General features: G+C 39.5%; 1 protein-coding gene across 1 annotated transcript; it reads left to right on the top strand.

Moving 5' to 3' along the window:
* The first annotated feature begins 19,757 nt into the window (after positions 1 to 19,757).
* Positions 19,758 to 20,723, top strand: Ifne (interferon epsilon). The gene has a single exon (XM_051188001.1). The coding sequence runs from the start codon at positions 19,961 to 19,963 to the stop codon at positions 20,537 to 20,539; it is 579 nt and encodes a 192-aa protein (XP_051043958.1). The 5' UTR covers positions 19,758 to 19,960; the 3' UTR covers positions 20,540 to 20,723.
* The last annotated feature ends 3,764 nt before the right edge of the window (positions 20,724 to 24,487 follow it).

Raw genomic sequence — 24,487 nt, 5'->3', positions numbered from 1 at the left:
CCTCCACAGGCTTGAATAAACTAATGTGTTGGTTACTTTGACATTTTTCATGGCTGTACCCAAACTTCTGACAAGCAACTTAAGAAAGGAAGCTTATTTTAGCTTGCAGTTTAAGAAGATGCTGTCTATAATATTGGGGGAAACATGGATACTTGAGTATGAGGTCTGATTGTGTGGCATCTGCAGCTAGGAAAGAGAGAGAGAGAAAAAATGCAGGACCCCAGCCCAGGAGATGGTGGTGGGTCTTCCTACCTCAGTTAATCCTTTCTAGGAAAATCTTCGTAGCAACACTGCAGGAGCATTTCCATGGTGATTATAAATCTAGTCAAGTCAACTGTGAAGATTAACCATCTTGAGATTAGTTTTTTGTCAACTTGACACAACCTAGGATCATCTGGGAAGAGTAAATTTCAATTGAGAATATGCATCCAACAGATTAAACAGTTGGCAAGTCTGTGAGGCATTTCCTTGATTAATGATTGACGTAAGCAGGCTCAGCACACAAGGACAGTGGCAGTCCTGGGCTTTATTAAACAGCAAACTGAGCAAGCCATGAAGAGCAAGCCGTGAAGAAAAAGCCAGTAAGCATTGTAACTGCTTCAGTTCCTGCCTCCAGGTTCCTGCTTGAGTTCCTCCCATGACTTCCCTTTAAGATGGTCTTTAATCTGTAAGCTGAAATAAACACTTTCTTCCCCAAATTGCTTTTGATCATAATACAAAGATAGAAAGCAAACTAAGACACCACCACAACCCCACCCCTTGTCAAACAAAACACTTTAAGTCATACCATTCTGTCCCTTGCCCCCAAAGTCTCAAAGACTCATTTTTATCTCATAATGCGAAATTCACTTAGTCTGTCTCTGAAATTTCTCAACCTTAGAAGTTATCACAGCGTTCAAAATTCCCAGACCTGTGAAGATCACATCAATCTGTTAACAAGTTATTTATTTATTCTCAATATACAGTGACACTGAATATGCATTCCCATTCCCAAAGTGAAGAACAAGAGGATAGCAAGTTCACTTTCAATAGTAGAGTCTTACATTCTGGGCCTGATGAGCAACCAAGAGCAGTGGCAATAGTCTTCGTTGTTTGAGGGGGGGGGGGCTTCTGGGGCCCTTGTGACCAATCACTCATTGGGAGGTATCCTGTGCCTGGCACTGAGGTTTTCATTTGATCAGCCATATCTTTTCGGAGCAGCATCATTCACCCATGCAAGATAGCTCTGTTTGAATTCCTTTTATTTTTAAATTATAATTCTAGTTAGCTTACATAGTATTGAATTTTCATAATATATTTCCCCCTCTCTCTTGCCTCCTATGCTATCCCTGCTTAAACTTTTTTACTCCCACTCTTCTCTCTTGCTAATATTTCATATTACACACATTCTACTATCTTCCCAACCACTTAAGGCCTTAACCTCCCCTTTCCCTTCCTCTTCCTCTTCCTCTTATGGCACTTTCTTGATTCCTGACTTCTACAATCATCCCAGGATAAATATACAGATTAAACTGTGAAGCTAGGGCCCACACATGAAAGAGAATAAGCTTAAACTGCTTATTTTTCTTGTCTTTCTGCCACTCATTCTCTTTCACCATAGACCCGGATATGAGCACTGATGGATTGGACTCCATGGATTTTAAAATGAAAAAGGGGACACACGGTTGGTTGGTATGGGTAAGGATGGATCTGTAGTTAAGGGAAGGAATAGGGGTGAACATGATAAAAATACATTGCGCGAACTTCGCAAAGAAATAATGGAGATATTGTATTTAAAACTTTTTTGTTTTGTTTTGGTTTGGTTTTTTATTTCATTTATTTTATATAACCAAGTCCATTTAAATGAAAACAAACATTTATAGACAATATTTGGGAATTTGGGCATCGTTATTTTCAAACTACTTCCTGCTGGTAAGGGGCGCTGTCATGGGGGATTCTAAGAAGATGCAGAAATCCTGGCTGTAGTCTGTAAGGCTGCTTTGTCCAGCTGTTTTGCATGTAGGATCACCTGGTACTCTGTTTCAGGCGGTCTGGCTTGAATCCACATCTTTTCATTTTCTGTGGAAACAAAAATAGAAATCCTTTTTCCTCAGTAACTTGTCCTTGAACTTAAATTTTGGAGTCAAAGCATTTTTTCTTTTTATTTAATTTATTATTTTACATGTCAATCCCAGTTCCCTCTCCCTCCCTCCTTCTTACTCTCTTTGCCCTCTCACATGCACCCTAACCACCCTCCCCTTCCATCCCCCCACCCCACTTCCATATGTAGGGGAAGGCCATCCAGTTGGGGTCATGTAGATCTGACAGGTCATGCGAAGTAGGGACTAGGGCTTCTCTCCTGTCTCTAGATTAAGGCAGTTATCCCTCCATGGGGGATATGTTGGCAAAGTCCTTTTGTGCACCAGGGTTACATCCTGGCTCCACTGTCTGAGGTCCCTTAGATTGCTCCGTCCTTCTGGCTGAGACCCATATTCAGGGGGGCCTGAGTCAGTCCCATGCTAGCTTCCCAGCTATCAGTCTGGGGGCCCATTAGCTCCTCCTTTCTCAGGTAAGCTGTCTCTATGTGTTTCTGCCGCCTGGTCTTGTCCTCTCCATCTGCATCTGGGTTCTAGTTCGACTCAGTGTTTATGTATGGGTGTTTGCTCCTGTTTCCAACAGGCATTGAAGAAGAAAGTATAAAATAGAAAAAGTATCAGTAACCAGGATATAGCCTGCATGTTTTCCTCTCTTGAAAATTCTAAGCAAAACAGATTAGTCCATTGCTTTTGAATTCAGCCCCAACTCAAGTTCTTGGGATACAGACAGAATAAAACCAAACTCCCTGGGGGAACATAATGCAAATGGCCTCTATCCCAGTTCTCTCGTGATTCCTTGCTCTCTCCACTTCATGAGCTGTCCCTCCACTGTTTGCATTTCTCTGAGCATCCTGCTCTTCCAAAACCTCACAAGAATGGCCCAGTGAAATCTATTTACTAGGACTCCTCCAGGCTACAGCTCCATATTCTTCAACTTAGCCCTGTAAATCAGTCCCAGAGACATACAAACCACAGTCAGGCCTTCCATAGCAACCACCCTGCTTCTCGGAACCAATTCTCTGTATCTGTCAATTTCTTCGTTGCTGTGATCAGATGTTTGACAAGAGGCAACTTCAGGAAGGAATTCTTTATTTTAGCATACAGTTTGGGTGATTCCCATCATGGCAGGAAAGGCATGGCTGTAAGAGTAGGGGCAGTTCATCACAATGTATGTTTAGTCAGGAAGCAGAGAGGAGAGAGAGAGAGAGTAAGAGAGGGAGAGGGAGGGAGGGGGAGGGAGGGGAGGGATGGAGAGAGGGAGGGAGGGAAGGAGGGGGAATGGGAGGGAGAGGGAGTGAGGGAAAGAGGGAGAGGGAGGGGGAGAGAGGAGGGAATAGGAGGGAGGGAGAGGGAGGGATAGGGAGAGAGAGAGAGAGAGAGAGAGAGAGAGAGAGAGAAAGAGAGGAATGCCAGGACTTCTTTGCTTTCTCCTTGTTATTGAGTCCTGCACCAGAGCCCAGAGTGGTGCTGCCCAGGTTGAGGAGGGTCTTTCTTCAGTTAATTCTCTCTGGAAACTCTCTCATAGACACTCTGGGGTTGCTCACTTCATTGTCAAACTGACAACGAAGATTAGCCATCACACTGTGTTGCCCTTTCATCTTCCAGATACCTGCAGCTTACCAACTGTTCTAAAGATCTCATATTCACTCATACTTTCCTTTCTTTGTGTATTATCTTTCCATGTTCCTTTTTGATGTGAAACTATCTATACCAAAATTGATTTTTCCTCAATGTAATCTCCCCTGGCCTTCCCAAATAAAATCTACTTTTTCTAAAAGTATTTTGTATATAGTTCAATCCTATAAACCACACATATCTATAAAACAGCATTATGCAGCTGCCATAGATGAACAGCTGTTTATTTTGCTTGTTTTATAAGAAAGGGGGAGCTTTTTTGAAAGTACTTTAAAATGGTGGTGGTGGTGTGTTCTGAATCTTTACAATATCCAGAATAAAGACATGCAGTATAATATATTTAGTCAGTATCTGATAGCCAGACATTCTGGCTCATGTATAAAATACTTCCAAGGTTGGACATGGTAATACACTCCTTTAATTGCGGTATTTGGGAGGAAGAAGCAGGCAAATCTCTATGAGTTTGAGGTAATCCTGGTCTACTTAGCAAGTTTCAGGCCAGCCAGGGCCACATAGTAAGACCTTGTCTCAAACAAAAACAAAAACAAACAAAACAAAACAAATAAAAAAAGAAAAAACACAGTACTTCCAATATGAACACCCATGGATACAAATTACTGCAGCCACTTCCTTGGCCAATTCTATGCTGTTTTATAGATATGTGTGGTTTATAGGATTGAATTATATACAAAATACTTTTAGAAAAAGTAAATTTTATTTGGGAAGGCCAGGGAAGATTTCATTGAGGAAAAATCAATTTTGGTATAGATAGTTCCTTGGCCAGGGTCTCCAAGAGTACTTTCTTATATAAGTTATTTTGGTTATGTCCATATAGTTTAAGGATCATCTGATTACTGTTGATAAGTTGTGTTAGAAGAGAATGTAACCCTGCATTTGTTCATATCATACCAGATCAGTATAGTTTGTTCTTTTGACTCAAGCTCCAGGTGGGGTTTTGTTCTGTAATTGATTTACTGAGTGAACAAGTTAAAGAGCCTATAAAGAAGGAAGGGTTTTGTAGTCAATGGATCACACACTCTGGAATTTCTAAGATTTAAAACTCTCTATCTAATTCCTAATTGTGAAACACCAAACATCTCATTAAATCACATGCACACAGTGACTGTACTTAGAATCAGACCTAAGCCTTTCCTTGCTTTGGCTGTCTTTACTTTTTGAACATCAGTTTGACTGAATTTTAGAATGCATTGGTGAGCAGCAGCATATCTTTGGCATTGCTCTGGCCTGTAGCTATTTTTATTTTATTTTATATTTTTGCAGTCCCTCAACAGTGTGTTCTGGTATGTGGGTTTTATTCCTAGTTCCTCTTAGGACATGATAATATTATAAGAGAATCTAAAAGTTAATGACTTGCCATTCTCTTAGCAAGTCTGAGAGGAGTGATAACACAGAAAACCAATGTACTGTAATCTTACACTGGTTTCTAAGGGATCACATCACTGCTGTCTTGTCTCTGCTCCCAACACACAGTGGTGGAAACGACTGTCGGGATTTTTGTTAAGTGAAACAAAGGTTTATGGCCTTAAAACAAACAAACTCTCACTAACAAGGTTTTAATGTAATAAACTAAGGAAAAAGCACACTACTTTTGGGAGGAACACAAAGAAGAATTAATGACAATGCTGTCTTCCAGAAAAGTCTCAAAGTAATTGTGTATCACACACTAAAGCTAGGGCTTCATACTTGAGCAGTGAGATGGCTCAGCTAAGCAGCCTGGCAACCTGAATTTGATCTTGGAACCTACATGAAGATAGATGGAGTAAACCAGTTGTCCTCTGACTTCCACATTTGTGTAATGACACACACACTTCCACACATACTCTAAACAACCTCACGTACTATGCATCTGCCTTTCAATAGGAAGTATAATAATAATAATATAAATAAATGTAAAAGAAAGAAAAGATTGCCAAAGATAGCCACCCTGCCTAAGTACAATGCTCTTCTACTCAATGAATTACACCCAGTGCTCTTAAGTCCCAAGTGAAAAAACAAGCCTGGTTGCCTTGATTTCTTTTTTTTTCAGAGCTCTACATTGAAAACCTGCCAATAAATTAATTTCCTAGTCTATGGTTTTCTGATTTCTTTAAGGGAAAGTAATACATCTAGTAGTCATGGTACTGTAAACTGAACATCATGAATTATTGCTGTGACAACCTTAACTGCATGTTATACACAAATCAGATATTGCCTCAATAAGCCAAGATTCACAAGCCATTGTTCCCATCAGTGGTTTGAGACAATTTTATGTTGGGAAATGCTAGCAACTTAGAAAGGTCTTTCCATTAGTTTATTAGTGCATGATTTAGGTAAAGCTCCTAATTTAATGGTAGTAGAAAAGCACCTGTCTTCAACTTATAGAACCAATGTCTCAATGATATACTATCTGACAAAGTGAGAAATCATCTAAAGTCTGATGTAAAAGTTTTAGATACCCAGGATAGTTATGCAGCCTTTCTTTTAAAAACTGATTGTCCTATACTTCAACAAATTACAAACTATACTATCACCTTTGGTTTTAGTGGTACTAGGGATGGAATGCAGTGCATGATACATGTCAGGTGGGTGTCTTACCACTGATCGACAACCTCAGCCCCTCCCTTTCTAGCACCCAACTCCCTCACATTACACACGAGTGTCTTTTCTCACTGGTGTATGGATTTCTAAACATGAACAGGCATGTCGATGTATTCCTTAAAAGGAAGAGAAGAGGGTGGTAACAGATGGCTGTAGTTTTAGAGGCAGAATGGTCACCTAGTTAAGGCCTACCTCAGCTACATGGTGACTTGGAGGCCATCCTGGGCTACATAAGACTTTGTCTCAAAAGACAAGAAGGGGAGGAAAGGTGAGGGAGAAGAGAGGGGAGGAAAAGAAAAAGGAAGGGAAGGGGAAGAAAAGACAACAACAAAAAATAACCACTGGGGCCAGAAAGATGACTCCGTGGGTAAAGTGCTTGCTGCCTAAGCATGTATACCTGTGCTTAGATCCCTGGCACCCATGAAGATAGCCTGATGTGGGCAGTGGAAACCTGTCTCTGCTTCCCTAGTGCTAGGGAAGCAGAGACAGGAAAATTCCTGGAAAGGCTGTCTAGCTAACTGATGAACTACAAGTAGAGTCTTTAAAAAAAAATGATAAGAAAGGCTCTCAGTGTTTGCTTTTGACTCCTATGTGCACATGCACACACCTGTGCCTATCCCTGCACCCCACCCCCAACACGCGCAGGAACATCTTTCTTGTGCCACGTGGAAAGGTAATGTGAAAGTCCAAAGGATCTGACCATAAATTGTATTAATTATACCATCTGAAGAGTCCACATGACAACCCACAGAATGAAATATTGTAATGGTTTCTATCTCAGTACTTAATACCAGCCATTGCATAGTATCCACTTCCCTCTTTACTTATTTTGTGTGTGTGTGTGTGTGTGTGTGTGTGTGTGTGTGTGTGTGTGTGTGTGTGTGTGTGTGTGTGATGCCCGTTCCAGGATGGCCTTGAATTCAAGATCTTTCTGTCTCAGCCTTCCAAGTGTTGACCTCCATGCCCAACTTCTATTCCTATGAATCCATTTTCTTCTTTGTGCATCAGTATTTACACACTGATGATTCCAAAAGAGGAAAAAAAAATAATCCTGAGGACTAAAGAACAATTACAACCACACAGTCTTGGAAGTTATCAGTACACCTCTGGCTAGGAGTTGCTTTATTTCAGAGCGATCTTAATCTTGTTCTGACCTTCAGGATGGATGCCATGAATAGAAAGCAGTTTGTTTATATTCACTAAGGCATATGAATGGTTTCATTATGGGGCTTACCTGTATCATCTGCACAGTCACAGTGACAAAGAGGATATTTGTTTCTGTGTGTAAGATTTGTTAAGAACCTTTATTCTTGCCCCACTGAGGAGAGCTATTACTATGCAAGATGCTCATCAATGGCACTACAGTTTCCCAGTTCACTCTACCTGTGTCCCAGTTACAGCCTGTTATTGGGTGTGTGCTACCATTTCTATACCATCATCTCTTGGATTTCAAGATGGGCCATTCTGAACAGCAATCTTTAGAATACTCTCTCTCTCTCTCTCTCTCTCTCTCTCTCTCTCTCTCTCTCTCTCTCTCTCTCTCTTTGGTTTTGCTTTTGATTTTCTATGTTTCTCAGCTTCCTAGGCTAGTAAAAATGAATCTGACACTGATAGATGGCATCAAGCAAGGATGTTCTCAGGAAGTTGATCATGAAGATAAATGTAATTAAGCCCAGTACAAAAATGAACTTGAATTTAAATAACTCTGTTCAACAATTCCCTCTGCAACCATCCTGCACAGTTTCAGTGGCCACAAAGACATTTATAGATTATTAGCACTCTCCATTATTAATTTCTTTGTAAGTTTTTAAGTAGCCACACCTTGTCTTAGTTCTACTTGTTTTTTGTTTGCTTGCAAGAGTGCCTTGTGTATATGAGACAGTAATCCTGTTAGCTCACAACAGTACCTGGTGTCCACATGAGCTTAGGTTCCTGGTATAGTGGTTGAAGGGTCATTTGGACAGTGTCCCATCTGGTCTTTTGATAACATACACATGATCTCAGCATTTTTGTTGACCATTTTAGGTCATAGCCTCCACACTAGTCAGCCTTCCTCCTGGTGCTGATTGTGCCAAGAAAAAAGGTGTGACCAAGTAGACAGACTTCGTTGCTCAGCAAACTCATTAATCTCTGGGCCAGGTCAGGTCTTGGTCTTGCAATCTGATTTCTAGTGGTTACACAAGGTATGCTGTATTGATTTTAGATGACTCTGTCATTTGGTAATTGCTCAGAGCCTTGAAAAATGTAGCCTAGATTAAGAAGGCAAAGAGCAAAGGTCAGAGCTTTTTAATATTCTGTGTGTGTCCTGTGTGGGGAGATGTCTTTGTTCTACCACAACACAACTGAGTTCTTTCTCAAAACTCACATTAATGAATCCCAAATTTGACAAAAGTCCTCAGAGGTTCTAGTAATTTCTCTGTGGTTGTCTCTCTTAATCCCTCAAAAGGATTTTTTTAAGGAAAAAGTAACACAAGAAAAAGCATCAGAGGCTGGTGGGGCTTTTGTTTAGTTCCCACAAAAGGAGGAGAGAGGGGGACAGGGGGAAGGAACTTCAATGGGTGGGGATAAGCATTAAGTTACTAATAATAGACAATTGCAAATGATTATTCTGCAAAATCATGAGAATGCTTCTTCTTACAAAAATATATGAGTTTTCCAAATGTCTGAGTGCATTTCAGGCTGCATTTTGTGTCAGTGTAAAAGCCAAGATCTTTCTGAAGCATCATTATGTTTCAAAAGAACATTAAAAAGTGTCCATCACAGTGCAAAGTTTGCTATGATTCCTTAGGTAAATTGTCACAATCTATGTGACTCCCACCTAGAATGCCTGCCAACCTTCTATGTCAGAGGAGTAGTATTAATTCATGGATACCATCCTTGGGTCATCCAGTCTGCTGGCTTTTAAACCACATGCCCTGTCCTTAGGTCAAAAGTCCTCTTGGCAGCTAGGATTACTTCTTCCTCCACAAGGCACTGCACCTCTCCCTAAGCCTGTTTGGGCCTTCTAGTTAGTGTTAATGATACACACTTGGTTCCTTGGATTCTATTGGATAATTTCTGGCTTTTCTCCCATCAGCTATTGGAAAACATGGCCATATTACTGAATAGAGGAATAGCACTTTCTAACCTGCACTCCCCATTATCACACTGTGTGTGAGGTAGGCCTTTCTGTTGTTTTGCGCACATTCACAAGGAGTTTTGAGTCTAAACCCACTCTTTATTGGTTTACATCTGCCCCTCCACTCCTTGCTCCTCTGACTGGCTGCAGGAATACCTTATTGGGACCTGTGGAGTTTCAAATAACCCTTTAAAGTGTGAAGCACTGGGGGAAAAGGAAAGACTTTAGAGTCCATGAGCTTTTCATTCTACCTATGGTCCCCTTGTCTCTGCTGTGTCTGGCTATTAATCCCATCTAGCAATATGGTCACACATTCCATTTTCCAAATCTCAGGGTTTCTCTTTGGTTCTTTGTTAGAGATTTTTTTTTTAATTTTTATTTTTATGTGTATTAGTGTTTTGTCTATATATATGTGTGTGTACCACATGCACTTGGAGGTCAGAAAAGTAGCATCAGATCCCCTGGAACTAGAGTTACAGATGATTATCAGCTGGTACATGGGTACTGGGAAACTAACCCAGCTCCCTTGCAAGAGCAGCAAGTACTCTTAACCACTGAGCTATCTCTCCATTCCTTCTCTTTGGTTCTGATTAGTTTCCATTCTTCCTTTCATTGTGCCTATACCTGATTTCCTCTCCATCCTTGAACATATGGAGTATATTTGTAAAAATTATTTTGACATTGCAGCCTCCTAAGTTCATCCTTTCTTGTTCACAGCCTGTTAAGTAAATCTTCTGGTTATAGGTCATATATAAAGACTACAGTAGTCTTTACTATGCCAGGCATTTAATAGACTATAGTTAGATGCTTTGTTTGCTGAATTTTATGTTGTAATAAAATGTTGGCTCTTGTTCTGGTAGGCACCTATATTAGCTGCGTGTCACTGGCTCTGTAAAGTGTTCCTCTCCTCTTAAGCCCATTTAGGACAGCTTTAGGGTAGTCTTTACTTTAGGGCTTAGTCCCACATTTAACATTTTGTTTTGCGACTTTACAGAATACGCTATGTAATCACTTAAGATTTCTTCCCTGTGGCTGGTGGGAATTTGAGAGAACTCCAGACTGACCATGTTTGTCTTAAAGTTCCATTGAAGTTTTTCCTTTGAAGGTTACATTTGCTGGGCTTCGGGAGCCTTCCCTGACACAGGACCATCCATCTGAGAACCAGGGAGGCATCCAGGAAGGTGTCAGGAATGCTCCTGGTAGCTCCCTCTCAGTGGGTAGTCTCCCTCTTTAGAGGGAGGTTTCTCCTCCTGGCACCACAGTTGAGAAATTTCCCCGGCAGAGATCCTCACTGCTTCTACTTCTCAGGGTTTCTGTTACCCAATAGCTGAAAACAGATATGCCCTATATTTTGTCTAGGTCTCCAGTTGTTTGGAGTGGGAGTATAATTTTTGACCGTGTCAGTTCCTCATGCCCAGAGTGAGATAGAAGAACCAGCTGGCTCTTTGAAACAGCTATTTAGCTTTTCTAATCAGTGTGTGTTTATACTTTCAATTTAAAAAGCAATCATTTTCATAAAGTCTGTCTGCCAATAGCATTATAAGGGTTAGAAATAACACATATTCTGTTAGTAATGCACACGATATTTGGATTTAATATGCTTGCATCTGAGTTTCTGTATTTGTACATGGGGTGACAGTAGCAGTTCACAGGGTAGCTGTGGGGATGACACGAATGAAAACTTAAGTCATTTTGGTTAGTCAAGAAGTATTGTCTATTATGAAAAAGAAGAAAATCACCATTAAACATCGAATGCAGTGGCTGCTTGAAAGCATGAGAACTCTTTTCTAACGATTCCCAATGAGATATTTGCCTATGCATTGAAAATCCTTTTTAAGTGTTGTTCTGGATTTCCTATCACCTCTAATTTCCTCTGCTGCATCTCACACCATCTTGATCTATCTTACTCTGACCAGGTTCCTGTTTTACTCGTGATGATGTATGCTAAGACCGTCATGGACATGTTTGCCTATATTGTTTAGTATTTATATAGCTTTTAAAAGTTGACTTTGAAAACCTTGGGTCTTTTAATTTTTTCATGAATGGAGCATCTATTGAACAAAATATTTTCCTTGATATCTGGGCTACTTCCAACATAACTTGGATATGTTAGTAGAGTCTGTATTGTTTTACTGTATTCAGCCAAAGAATTCTAATGACTATAAGGGAAATTTAAAAAAGGGACAGAGATCAGAGGCATAAAACTCTTTGAGAAATGTCTAATTGGTCATATATTCTCAATTTTGGCTATTATTTTATTATTTTTATTTGAAAGCATGTCAGAAAGTAAATAACCACATCAACATCTTGTCTTCTTTCTTCAAACAGAATATTGGTCACTATAAAAAAAATAAATGAAAATTGGGGGCTGGAGAGATGACTTAGCAGTTAAGAGCACTGGCTGCTCTTGCAGAGGACCCAGGTTAAATTCCACAAACTCACAACTGTCTGTAACTCCAGTTCCAGGGAATCCAGAATTCTCACACAAACACATATACAGGCAAAACACCAATGCACATAAAATAAAAATAAATAACTTATCTTTGTTTTGGAGTGGATTTTCACTTATTGATACAAATTTAAGGTCAATTTTGTGATAAGTATATTTCTCCTCTTGTTTAGGTATTGTGTTTATAAAGCTCATTTAAAAACGTAATGTATAATTTAGTACAAGTTTTAGATAGTTACCTATACTAGTCAAAACTTATAGCTAGGTGAGTTAGGTTTTCTAGATATGTAGAAATGTATTTGAGATAAATAAGCATTCTTCAAACCTTTCAAAGACCTACAGAATATGGCATTTTAAATGGTTAAGGGTTTTTCTTAACAGTGAGACACAATTACCCTTGGCAACACCACCTGCATCAGAAAGGAAGATGGACATTAAAGAAACACGTTATGGAGTTTGCCTTCAATATGGCAAGACTAGCTATTTGGACAAGATACTGTTCTTGTTTGGACTATTTGACTTTATGATGTATAAACTGGACATGCAGGACCCACAGAAAAGTGACTGCTGATACAAGATGGACATTGATACAGGGTTCCTGCTTCATGGAAGAGTCTGCCAGACAGTCTACAGGACACAGAGAAAAGTGACTGACAAACTGCCAATACAGGTGGACAGTTTAAAATTTCCTGCTTTGCTGAAGAGTCTGCCAGACACACTATGGCCTATGGGCTGAAGATGGAACATTACAAAAAAACTTCGAGTGACTGACCAGGCAAGATGTCTCTGTCATTTCTAGAGTTTATATATTATCCTTCTCTGGTCTTTAACGGAGTTAAAGACAGATAATTATGGTTATAGTTTTCCTTAGGATTAAAGTTACATATAGGACCTTAAACTCACAAAGATAGGATAAATGATGAAATATTTTCTTTAAATCTTGCTAAATGTTTATGGACTAAATATTGTTAACTGTGATTCTTATTTGATAACTGTTGTGTGATATATTTTGCTATGTTAAGGTTAAAACCCTTCTTTTTATTTTAGACAGAAAAGAGGAGATGATGGGAGATGTCATTCTGTAAATATGTTTCTTGTATTGGTTAATGAATTCCAATAGGAAAGCAAGATAGGTGGGAATGGGAGACTAGGAGGAGAAAGGAATGAGTAGAGAGATCAGAGAGATCCAAGATGGAAGATGGAGAGAGCAGAACGCCAGCGCCTTTCTCCAGTAAGATGAGACCATGTGGAAATACTTAGATTAATAGAAATGGGATAATAATTAAGACAGAGCTAGCTAATAAGAAACAAGTAACTGGCCAACAGCTCTATATCTAATACAGCGTCTCTGTGTATTATTTGTGGCTGGCATGGTGGTGGGATCGATAGGGAAAAACCTACTCCTAACAATCTTTAATAAAGAAAACGAAGGTTTCCAGTCCTGCTCCCATTTAATTTTTTTCCTCTGTGTAGTGATCAAAATTTATTTACATAGCCTGTCTTTCCATTTCCTTTTGTAAACATTGAAATGTGACTCTGACCCTTAACATTCTTGAAAATTCTATTCATCAACATCACTAATAATATGATGTCATTAACTCTAAAATGTCTTCAAGCACTTCTGCCCTTGTTTCCTCCATTCTTAGAACCTGGATTTCCCTGTCTGTGTTGGACCCTCTGTTTTGCTTTATGCTCTTCTACTTGGGCTTCAGGTAATATTGCTTCTGGTCCTCCTCATAGGTTACTTTTCCTTCTCATTCTGAGTGTGGGAATTTCATAGCCAGAAGCTCATGACTTTGGGGAAAAAAGGCGCTCCCAACTATTCTGGAATATTTTAGCTGTTAATATGCTGTATAATTTGCTTATGCTTTACTGTTTCCACCCTCTGTCCAGTATAATCAAATTAAATCCCATTTTAGGGAGCCCACAGCTGGCTCACTGAAAAGACCTGGAACTGAGCCAAGAACATAATACATAATCAATGAAGGTTTGTTGCATGAATTAAATTCATGGGGACCAGTACAGGCTGTCAGCTTTCTAGGTTCTGGTCCTTATTTCTTTTGAACGACTTTTACTGAAAAAGAAATAAAATAGACTTCATCTTAATTCTAGCTGAGACTGATTAATGGGGGATGCTGCAGAATATGTAGAAACTAATTATTTTTGACTCAGTGAGAAGACTGCTATACACTATCAATAATGTCATGTCTAGCACAAATAACATAATAGCATTATTTCATGGGCTATTACCATCCACTATACTCAGAATATCAAGAGGGTTATCTTAGACTTCATAATCATTTCATGAGATGCCACCATTATCCTTGTGTTAACATTGATGCAGCCTAAACACAGGGTTTTTACTAGGTTGCCCAAGACTACATGTAAGCAAGTAAAACCAGTGAGATTCAAACATCACCGATCACACGCTATGACCAACATATTTATATATTAGTTACCCTTTTAATCAAGAGTGGAGGCCTTAATCTTCAATGTGTGTTTGCCATTCTTGATCTAACTACTGAAAGGTGGAAATGAAAAGCAGTATAGAAAAAAAGGATATTATTAGCCTATTTGGCCTCAGTGATCACATCTCAAGTAGCAATTATGTGGTTTAAAATATATGCATACACTGTTTTCAGTTTTGAAATGATTACAAAATCTGAACACACAGCAGAAAGAAGCTTCTTCTGAAAACCACTTCAGTGAGAGGCACTGGAGGTAATGTTTCAACACTACTGTATATTGGCTGCCATAAGCACATTCCCACCATACAGTTGCAATGAATCACCAAATTCAGGACTTGGTAGTGACATTGGACCATATGGAACTCATCTTCATGATTAGGTTTTCTGTCTAGTCCCAGTGCGTCCTGTGCAGTGTAATGGTTCGTATCTGGTTGTCTCACCTTTTTCTCTTTAGTCTGAGACAGTTTCTGGTTTTTTGTCATGACTTTGAAAGATTTCATGATATCTATGACCTTGGTCTATGACCCTGCTGAAGGAATTGTTCCTATGTGTCTTGTTCTTCTCAGGCCCTGATGGCTCATGACTGGTTATCTCTTCACAGGGACACTTACCTCCCACCCCCCTTTTTGAGCTCCAATGGTGTGAGCCCCTCTCCACATCCAGCACAATATTTCAAAGCATGGTGTCTGAATTTTTGAGAAATGAGAAGGAATCAGAGATTAGATATTATTAACATTATTTTCCCATTCTGAAATCTATGATAGGTAAGTTAATATTGTTAAATATTTGCAAGTTCGTGTTCAGAAAATAGCCTGGGATACATTGATATTGTTGGCACAGATAACCATGCTTAAATAATTACTAAGGCCAAGTAAAGGTGAGGCATAAATAGCTTTGAGTAGGGGCAGTAGATGTGGCACATATATGAATATGGTTGGAAGTGCAAGATCTGAGCATGAGCAGAGAAGTCAGGATATGGTTAGTTACAGTAGCTAATAAAGGGAGAGCAGATAATAGTGGATGGTGGCCAGAAAACAAGTAAATATCAATCAGTGTTTTCCAGGCCAGGAAACAATGTGCTAACTAATAAAGATCTTAATATGTGTCAAAGAGATTAGTGATTATTCAGGAATTGAGTCATGTGGTCTGTTAATGTGTTGATTACACAGTATCACCCAGTTTCATAGATGCTAAAAACTCCTTGTTTTACTTGCCCATTAAGGAGCAGACACTAGGCTCCAGGTACCCTATGTTATGCCACCTTTTGGTTGAACTTAAATACCTTTATCACTAATCAGAACTATTTTTGATATATTTTAAATACAGAAGGTATTAGAATTTTAATAAAAATTGGTATGCTTTTTAGATAAGAGATAATGATAAATAATCCATGGAAATATAAAAGTGAAATATATACATACTTATATAATTAACTTAAGGATATAAATTCATAGTAGCTAAATACTGTCATTAAGTCTATATTTTTGTTAAAGATTTTTGTCATACTCAGAAATGTTTAACATCACCCTTGTCTGCATCCTCTCTGTTCCTCTCTGGGTGTAGTTTATGCAAATTCTCCTAACAACAGAGTCCTTACTCTGGGGAACTGGTTAAGTTCATTCTCAAGGGCCCAGAACATCAATGTCCTCTATGCAAGAAATTGTGTACATGTGCCTGCACTCAGCTTCTTCCCATAGTACTCATGCTGCCTATGTAGATCAGGTGCCCCATACCCATACATGATCTGAGATCTTTAAACAAGCCTGTTAGTCACCCTCTGATGCCAGTGGAGCCCTCCCAAGCCATTATCATTCCTGATACCATGAAGAATACAGAGATTTGTAGTAAGAGAATTTTGAGCTTCTGAAGAAAAAGACAAAGCTTTTGTATGTAGTAAAGGGAAACAATAAATTCTTACACAATCAAGTATATTTTCCCAATCATCCCAAGCAAGTGCACATACCCCGCTATGTCTATGTAATAGTAGTTAGTGATTCTGGGAGAGAGTTTATTAGGTTGGTATTTGCATGTGAAGGAATATTTTTGTAATATTGACCTATATTTACTTCTGTCTAGATGTAGAGTGCTTTAAGTACAATAATATTCTCTTGTATTATCGTCCATTTGGATTTTGGTAAAGTTCTAGTTCTGACCGGGCTACACAGCCAGACACTGTTTAAGAAAAAAATAAAAGAAATAAAGAGAAGACAAACTTTACTAGAACTTGAACATGCACACACCACACACACACAAACACAAAAATGAAAGGTAGAAGGCTGTCATATCAGATAAAACATAAATTCCACAATATGATACATAACACAAAGCACTTCAAATATAAACTCACTGGGGCATTTACAAGAAAAACACACAAAAAAAGAGCTATGCAAACATTAATCAAAATGAAGCATAAATAAATGCCAGGAAAAAAGGTGATTACAGAATAAGAATGAAAGAATGAAAAACATTTTAATTTAGTCAGCTCGTCAATATTACATAATAGCCCAAAACATGTTAAACATAATGCAGTTTTAAACACATTATGTAATTGAAATGGGAGATAATAAATAAAAAATCACAGCTGTAGATATCAAGATATCTGTGGGGGAAGGCTTTCTCTCTTTCTCTTCCTCTCTCTCTCTCTCTTCTCTCTCTCTCTCCTCTCTCTCTCTCTCTCTCTCTCTCTCTCTCTCTCTCTCTCACACACACACACACACACACACACACGCAGGCACTCTCTCTAAGACTTCTTTCTTGACAGAACATGACATCAGGAAAATGTGGAAATTTTCAACACTTTCAATCATAGGAATCTATCTGACATTCATAGAACAGTGCCACTCACAAAAGTAGAATTATCTCAAGTTCACCAGGAACACCACCAAGGTAGACACATAAAACCAATAAACTTAAACTTTATTCTTCAATCACAACATTCAAATTAGAAATCAGTAGCACAAAACTATCTGGAAAATTCCCAAATGTTTAAAAGTCAATATAACTTTAGATCATTATTGTAAATTGAAAGAAATTTGTGTGAAAGGAATTCTTTAGCACTGTTAGTGGGATATAAATTAGTATGGTAATAGAAAACAGTAGGGGATTCCTCAAGACATTGAAAGTAGAACTGCCATGTGATTCAGTAATCTCACCACAGGGTATAGATTTAGGGAAAATAAAATCAGTCTGTTGAAGGGATATCTTCATTCCCATATTTAGTGTGAAATTACAATAGCAAGTGTCCCTACCAACAGATGAGCGAATAAGGAAAATGTACATACACAGTGAAATGGTTTGGCTTTGTACAAACAGAAGGAGGTGCTAAAGAAATGGTCCAGCAGTTAAGAACCCACGCTTCAAGATCAGCTTCCAGCACACATTTCCGGCAGCTCACAACTGCCTGTAACTCTAATTCCAGGTGGCTATAAACAGTAATAGATATTGCTAAAAACTTGAATAAGAGGGTTTAGAATGTCTTTGCCATAAAGAACAGTAAATGAGAAGATAGATTTGTTTATCCTGATTTGATACATGTATTAAAATATCATGTGACATTCAACATACATTGTTTTTATTGCACATATAGATGATATAGATATAGATATAGATGGTATAGATATAGATATAGATGATATAGATATAGATATAGATATAGATATAGATATGTTAGTTGCTTTCCTCGTGGTGATAGTAATAGATGCAATTTAGCTAGAAAAGGGCTTATGCTTGCTCACAGTTCAGAGGACCCCATTGGCAAGCAGTAGGGGAGGCAAGGTGGCCCAAAGCTTGCAGCACAGCTCCATCATATCCTGGCAGCTTAAAAATAGAGAAGGGGCTGGAAGTGGAGCCAGGTTGTAACCCCCAAGGCCTGCTCATGGTATCCTGTGTACATCAGACAGATCCCAAGCCTCAGATTCCATATTCCCTCAAAATAGTACCACCAGTTGGGGAGCAAATGTCCAAACATAAAGGAGACAAGTCACATTCAAGCCACAAAAATAGGTTAAAACAAGTTAATTTAGAATGAATGATAAGCTACTGAAAGTTAAATTTTATTTATTAGAACAAATAAATTAATACAAAGTAATTATGTGAAAGCCTTGCTTGTAAATCAAAGCTCATTACACGTAATATTCTTTCCCCAAAGCTCCACATTAAAGATTTAACAGTATATGATGCTTCAGAGAGAAATAATCATCAGCAAACACAAGCTGTATTACAGGGTGTTGGTGGAAGTTTCTGTCCCTCCAGGTTCTGCCACCTTTTGGCCCCAAATAAACATATGGACACTATATTAATTATAAAACTGTTGGTCGATGATGAGGGCTTCTTACTGGCTAGCTCTGTCTTAATTATTAACCCATAACTACTAATCTATGTATTTCTACATGGCCTTATCTTACCTGAGAACGCCTGACACATCCTATCTCCCTGGTGTCTACACGGTGTCTCCTCCTGGTGGCCTCTCTCTCCTTCCTCTCAACCCAGCATTCTCCTTGTCTGGTAGCCCTGCCTACATTTCCTGCCTGGCTATTAGCCAATCTGTATTTTATTAATCAAGCAATAGGAGAAACATACATACAGAAGGACATTCCCCATGACAGGGGTCCGGAGTCCTCGAGCCTCTTACTTCCTCTGTAGTCTGGTTTCCTTAACTACACTTACTACAACTGTGTGGTAGTAAGAAGGTAGCCTGGAGACTTACTCCAGAGGATTTTAGCAATGTAGAACTGGATACTTGTAATTCAAGAGGCATTACTGTTGTAAAGATGTTCTTGTTGGTTTACCATAGTCCCAGGTAGCCTAGGGAAAATGGACCAGCCAACTGCCTCCAACTCTTCTCACAAATCATTTTATCGCTTACTGGTTTCATATGTTCATAGAGGAACCAACACATCTGTAGCCATCATATCGAACTTGTAAGCTACTTACACTCTGCATTATTATGAGACTATAACCACATTATTTTGATAATCTTTACTTTTATTTTATAAGCTAAAATATTAGATGTTAAATGGATTGGATGAGATATAAAACAGTCCAAGATTGTTGATACATATTTTCAGATTAATTTGCCCAAATACCTGTGCACATTAACAGTTCTACTTGAAGTTTCAAAGTTATCAGCCTGTAGATTTTAATGTTTACCTCCGAGTGTTGTCTGAGTATTGCTAAGGCTTTGATAACTAATACTCCATGAAATAACCCTGCATTAAATAAAAAAGCTTACTCTCAGTAAAAGAACATTACTAAGCCTGACTAAACATTCAGAAAGTGCATTGTGTTGAGTGAAACCTTGTGTGTAATAAATAATGAGGGTAGTAGGAGATCAGATTGGACAACTGTAATTGTCTCAAGAAAAGTCTACAGTGAAACTAGCTCTTCCATTACTTCCTCAAAGAGCCAAGACAATGGGGAAAGTAAAGGAAATGTTTTATAAAAACCTTGAAGTGGGAACCAGAAAACCTAAGACATAAACTTGGGGAAATGCGACACAAGAAAACATGCAACAGAAAGAATGCCCTCACTCATAATCTGAGGTACATGAAAGCTAAACATTTCCTAGAACTGGAGTTTTACAAGGTAAGCACAGACATCAGTGTTTTTGTCCTGCACCATGATTCACAAACAGCTCCCTGAAATGGTGTTGCTGCTGTTGGCTTCTTCCACCGTCTTCTCCCTTGAACCGACATTTATTCTCTTCCAATCAAGGATGAAGAGAGAAAGCTTGTACCTACTGAATGCTTTGCCAATCCCATCGGTTCAGCAGTGTCTGGCTCACAGGAAAAATTTCCTGCTTCCTCGGCAGTCTGTGAGTCGCCACCAGTACCACAAAGGACATGCACTGGCTGTTCTGCATGAGGTCCTTCAGCAGATCTTCAGCCTCTTCCAGGCACATGTCTCTCTGGACATTTGGGAGGAAAACCATATAGAGAGAGTCCTAGCTGCACTTCACCAACAGCTGGAATACGTGGAGTCGCTGGCCGGACTGAAAGCAGAGCAGAAGAGTGGTGGTTCTAGTGTGCAGAGCCTTAGGATACAGATTAAAGCATACTTCCGGAGGATCCACGACTACTTGGAAGACCAGAGGTACAGCAGCTGTGCCTGGATCATTGTCCAGGTAGAAATCAACCGGTGTATGTTCTTTGTGTTCAGGCTCACCAGATGGCTGAGCAAACAAGAAACAGACCCTTGAACACTGTGAAGCAAGAGCCAACGGTGCATTTTAAAAGCATAGGTTGGTGGCTGAGTGAGAGAAGATATGTGAACATTACTGTTTCCTTTTGGTGTAAAATTGCTGCATTGTTTTGCTTCTTTAGCTGTGAATTAAGACTGCATGAGTTGGTCACAGTTATTTTCATTGTGTCATGCCATGTTACGTTTTCTACCAATTTTAAATTATTTGAGAATTAAAATTAATTCATTGAAATTTTATAATTGGTTCTTCGAGTGTTGAAATTTTCATAGGATTTTGCAGTTAGATACAATGAGTTATGCCTTTAATGTGCTGAGTATTCTATAACATACAACATTCATTCTAATGAATTTCTTGTTTAGCAGAAAGGTTAAGACCCAATGAGTAAGAGTTGAAGCTAGCATCAAATACTGAATATTTCTGTTTCAAAAGACTAATGGAAATATGGCCAAAAGACACGAACAATTTGCATAGGAATGAAATAGATTTAATCTCATCCATAATTATAGTAATTCAGATTACAATTAAATGACATGGCATTCTAACCCAATAGGTAACACCTAAAGGTTTAATTAAGACAAATACACAGACTCACAGACTGCTGAGAAAGCAGGCGTGTTTTCCTGTGTGCTGGACACTGCTGGGTTAATTGGAAAATGCTCTTTCAATTTGTCAGATCAGCAGAAGTTCTTACACGTCATGTTCGCTAAGGGACCATGATGCTGCTGAAGAGAATGAGGACACACTTCCCCTATAAAAATAATAAAGCAAAATAAATAAAAATAAAAAATAATAAAGTTAGGAAAATGTGTGTAAAAGTGTTATATTTGGGCAAAACCATGAAATGACTTTAATATTGTACTAACTATCTGTGAAGAACTCAAGCACACATGAACAATAAATTATAGTGATAAATGATTGCCCTATTGGGAAAAGGAAGGCAAATTTTGGGGTGCAGACTAGGAAAGGAGAGTTTTTACTCCTGTTTCTAAGTGGTAATTTTGAGTCATGTGCGTATTAAAAATGAAGTGAAATGTATCCAGCTAGTTAGAATGTTCAGAAGTAACAGTGAAAGAGCCTTGCTGCTTGCTGCTGAATGAAGGTGCTGGTTGAAGACCAGGGAAACTGGACTGAAGCAGCCTGCTCTTGCCTGCCAGTGGCTGGGAGGTAACGGGCTGGAAGGAAGCTGTCCATGCCACAGGGCGGGCTTTCTGCTTCAGGAAGTGTCAAGATTGCATCTCTCCTATGCAAGCCTTTGAAGAAGTCCTCACAAAGCAATGTGGAGCAAGATGTCTGAAGTTCACTGAGACTTGGTGTCTACTACATTATTCAGATACAAATAGCAAGGCAAGGGATGCAAGCCCCATAGCTACTTGTACTTCACAAGTCGTCGCATAATTTGCCATGGAAGTTACTACCGAATATAGAAGCTTGCTGGAGAACCACACAAGCCCAAGCAACTGTTGGAAGATGTGTCTAGAATGGGGGAAGCTGAATGGGCGTCTGAATGTGAAGCAGTCTCCACCATAAAGGGATCTCTCCAGCAACTGAAAACTCAGGAGCTGCTGGCAGGGGAAAGTCCTTGATGACTTCACTGTGAGGCCCAGGACAGGCTCTGTTTACCTTTAAGTTCATGCAGAGGTAGTGGAGTCAGGGAAAAAGTATTTACCACCCTTGACTGAACACAGGTCGCTTTGCTTCTCATGATCTGGGAAAATTTTTGTTGCTGTTTTTCTTCTTTAAACCAGGAAGTTTTCAGAACCAAACCCGTCATCTAACAATCATTCAACTCTCCAGATAACTTTGCAAGGTCCTTTCTGCTGTTACCTAGTTTTCTCAGGTGGAAACAAGGCTTCAAAGATGAAGTAACACACTTAAAGTAGCACGGCACAACCCAGAGCTAGCAGAAACTCCATCCCCGGGTACCCCGACTTGTGTGTCAACGCCTGCACTGCTGCAGAATGTTGCAAAATGATCACTTCGAATAATATTCATCTCCTAGCTTGTGTTATGCCCTCTGAATCCTGAATTAAAGAAAAGACATCCTTTTCCTCCAAACTGAGAAATTGGATGCTCCGTGAAAGGTGAGAAGTGGGAAACAACCATAGCTGCTATCACATCAGAGTGTAAAGTAAGCCAGGCTGTGGTGGAGCACACCTTTAATTTCAGCACTCGGGAGACTGAGAGACAGGTGAGGCCATCTTGGTCTATGGAGTGAGTTCCAGGTAGCCAGGGCTACACAGAGAAACAGTGTGAGGGGTGCTGGGGTTGGAGTAGATAAAACCATCTCTGCTTTTGAATAGCACTCAGTAAGAGAGAGGGAAATGGAAATGCAGGGTGGGGATTTTCCACCTCTTGGTAAAGTTTTGGAGGTGGGTGATGACTTTAGAATATAACCTTGGCCCTGGATATGAAAGACACGGTCTGAAATTCTATCTCTACTGAACAAAGGATGTCACCTGAGTTTCTCTAGGCAATTGCTCTGTTGGATTCCATTTGGGCCATGAGTGAGCTGGGTTGGTCAATCTAATGACTGAATTGCCATATGCTGTGATCCAACTAATGGGGAAGGAAAAAAATATGACTTCCACCAAGTACAAGGAAAAGTATGCAGCTGTGTCCAAAGGGAAAACGAGTGGGATTAGTGACCTTGGAGCAGTAGTTCTGATCTATATCATGTATATTCAAGCAACCATTTATTCCTGCTTCTCCCCGCCCCTCACGATGCCCCTGCATCACTCTTGTCATTACCATGACCAAATATGTAACAAGAAGCCATTTAAGGGAGGAAGGGCTTCCTTGGCTCTCAGTTTAAGGGGCCACAGCCCAGCATAGTGGGCAACAAATGACAGCAGGAATGTGAGGCATCTGGCCATGGAGTCCACAGTCAAGAATCAGAGAGTGGGCAGAAGTGGAGTCAAGCTAGCGAACTTATTCTTCCAACCCCAGCGACTCAAACTGTCTAGCTTTCCCGAACAGCTCCACCAGCTGGGGTCCAAGTAGTCAACACCTGCACCTGTGGGAAAAGTGCACACACTCTGACCTACAGGGAGGCTCCCAAGTGTTTTCTAGGAATCCCTTCAAGTGAATCTCTACATCATACACAGTCTGCTCCACAATGGTGGTCATGGCCTTGTGCACCATTGTGTGCACATTGTATGTGGAGATAGGACCATGAGGACAAGAGCCGATATTCAGGGACATGAAAGAGAAACTGATTTCAGGGCCTACTGTTGGATGCTGAGATGGGTAGGGTACATCTGTGGATTTGCAGTATTTTCATGAGTCAGGCAGTGATCTTGCCCTCACCACGCTTCTCTTTCATTTCTGATGCTGCTCTCTGGGACACTCCCTTTCATGTGTGACAATCAATCGTTCTATGAGTTTTCCAAAACTATGGTTCCACCTAGGTCCTCACTCAAGCACACTTTGTGCCTCGCCCCTCTTTTTCCTTTCCTTTTTGGGGGACACATTTTGAGGTTAACGTCTTTCTTTTTTTTTTAATTTTTTAAAATTTATTTTATATAACAAAGTCCATTTAAATGAAAACAAACATTTATAGACAATATTTGGGAATTTGGGCGTCGTTCTTTCCAAACTACTTCCTGCTGGTAAGGGGCGCTGTCATGGGGGATTCTAAGAAGATGCAGAAATCCTGGCTGTAGTCTGTAGGGCTGCTTTGTCCAGCTGTTTTGAATGTAGGATCACCTCGTACTCTGTTTCAGGTGGTCTGGCTTGATCAAACCACATTAGTCTGGCTTGAATCCACATCTTTTCATTTTCTGTGGAAACAAAAATAGAAATCCTTTTCCCCAGTAACTTGTCCTTAGACTTAAATTTTGGAGTCAAAGCATTTTTTTAATTTAATTTATTATTTATCAATCCCAGTTCCCTCTCCCTCCCTCCCTCCCTTTTACCAGGTTAACATCTTTCTATACTGAGTTCACT

Source organism: Phodopus roborovskii, unplaced genomic scaffold (genome assembly GCF_943737965.1).
Source record: "Phodopus roborovskii unplaced genomic scaffold, PHOROB, whole genome shotgun sequence".
Lineage (NCBI taxonomy): Eukaryota > Metazoa > Chordata > Mammalia > Rodentia > Cricetidae > Phodopus > Phodopus roborovskii.
Note: the sequence above shows the minus strand (reverse complement) of the source record. Positions and strands in the feature narration are given on the sequence as shown.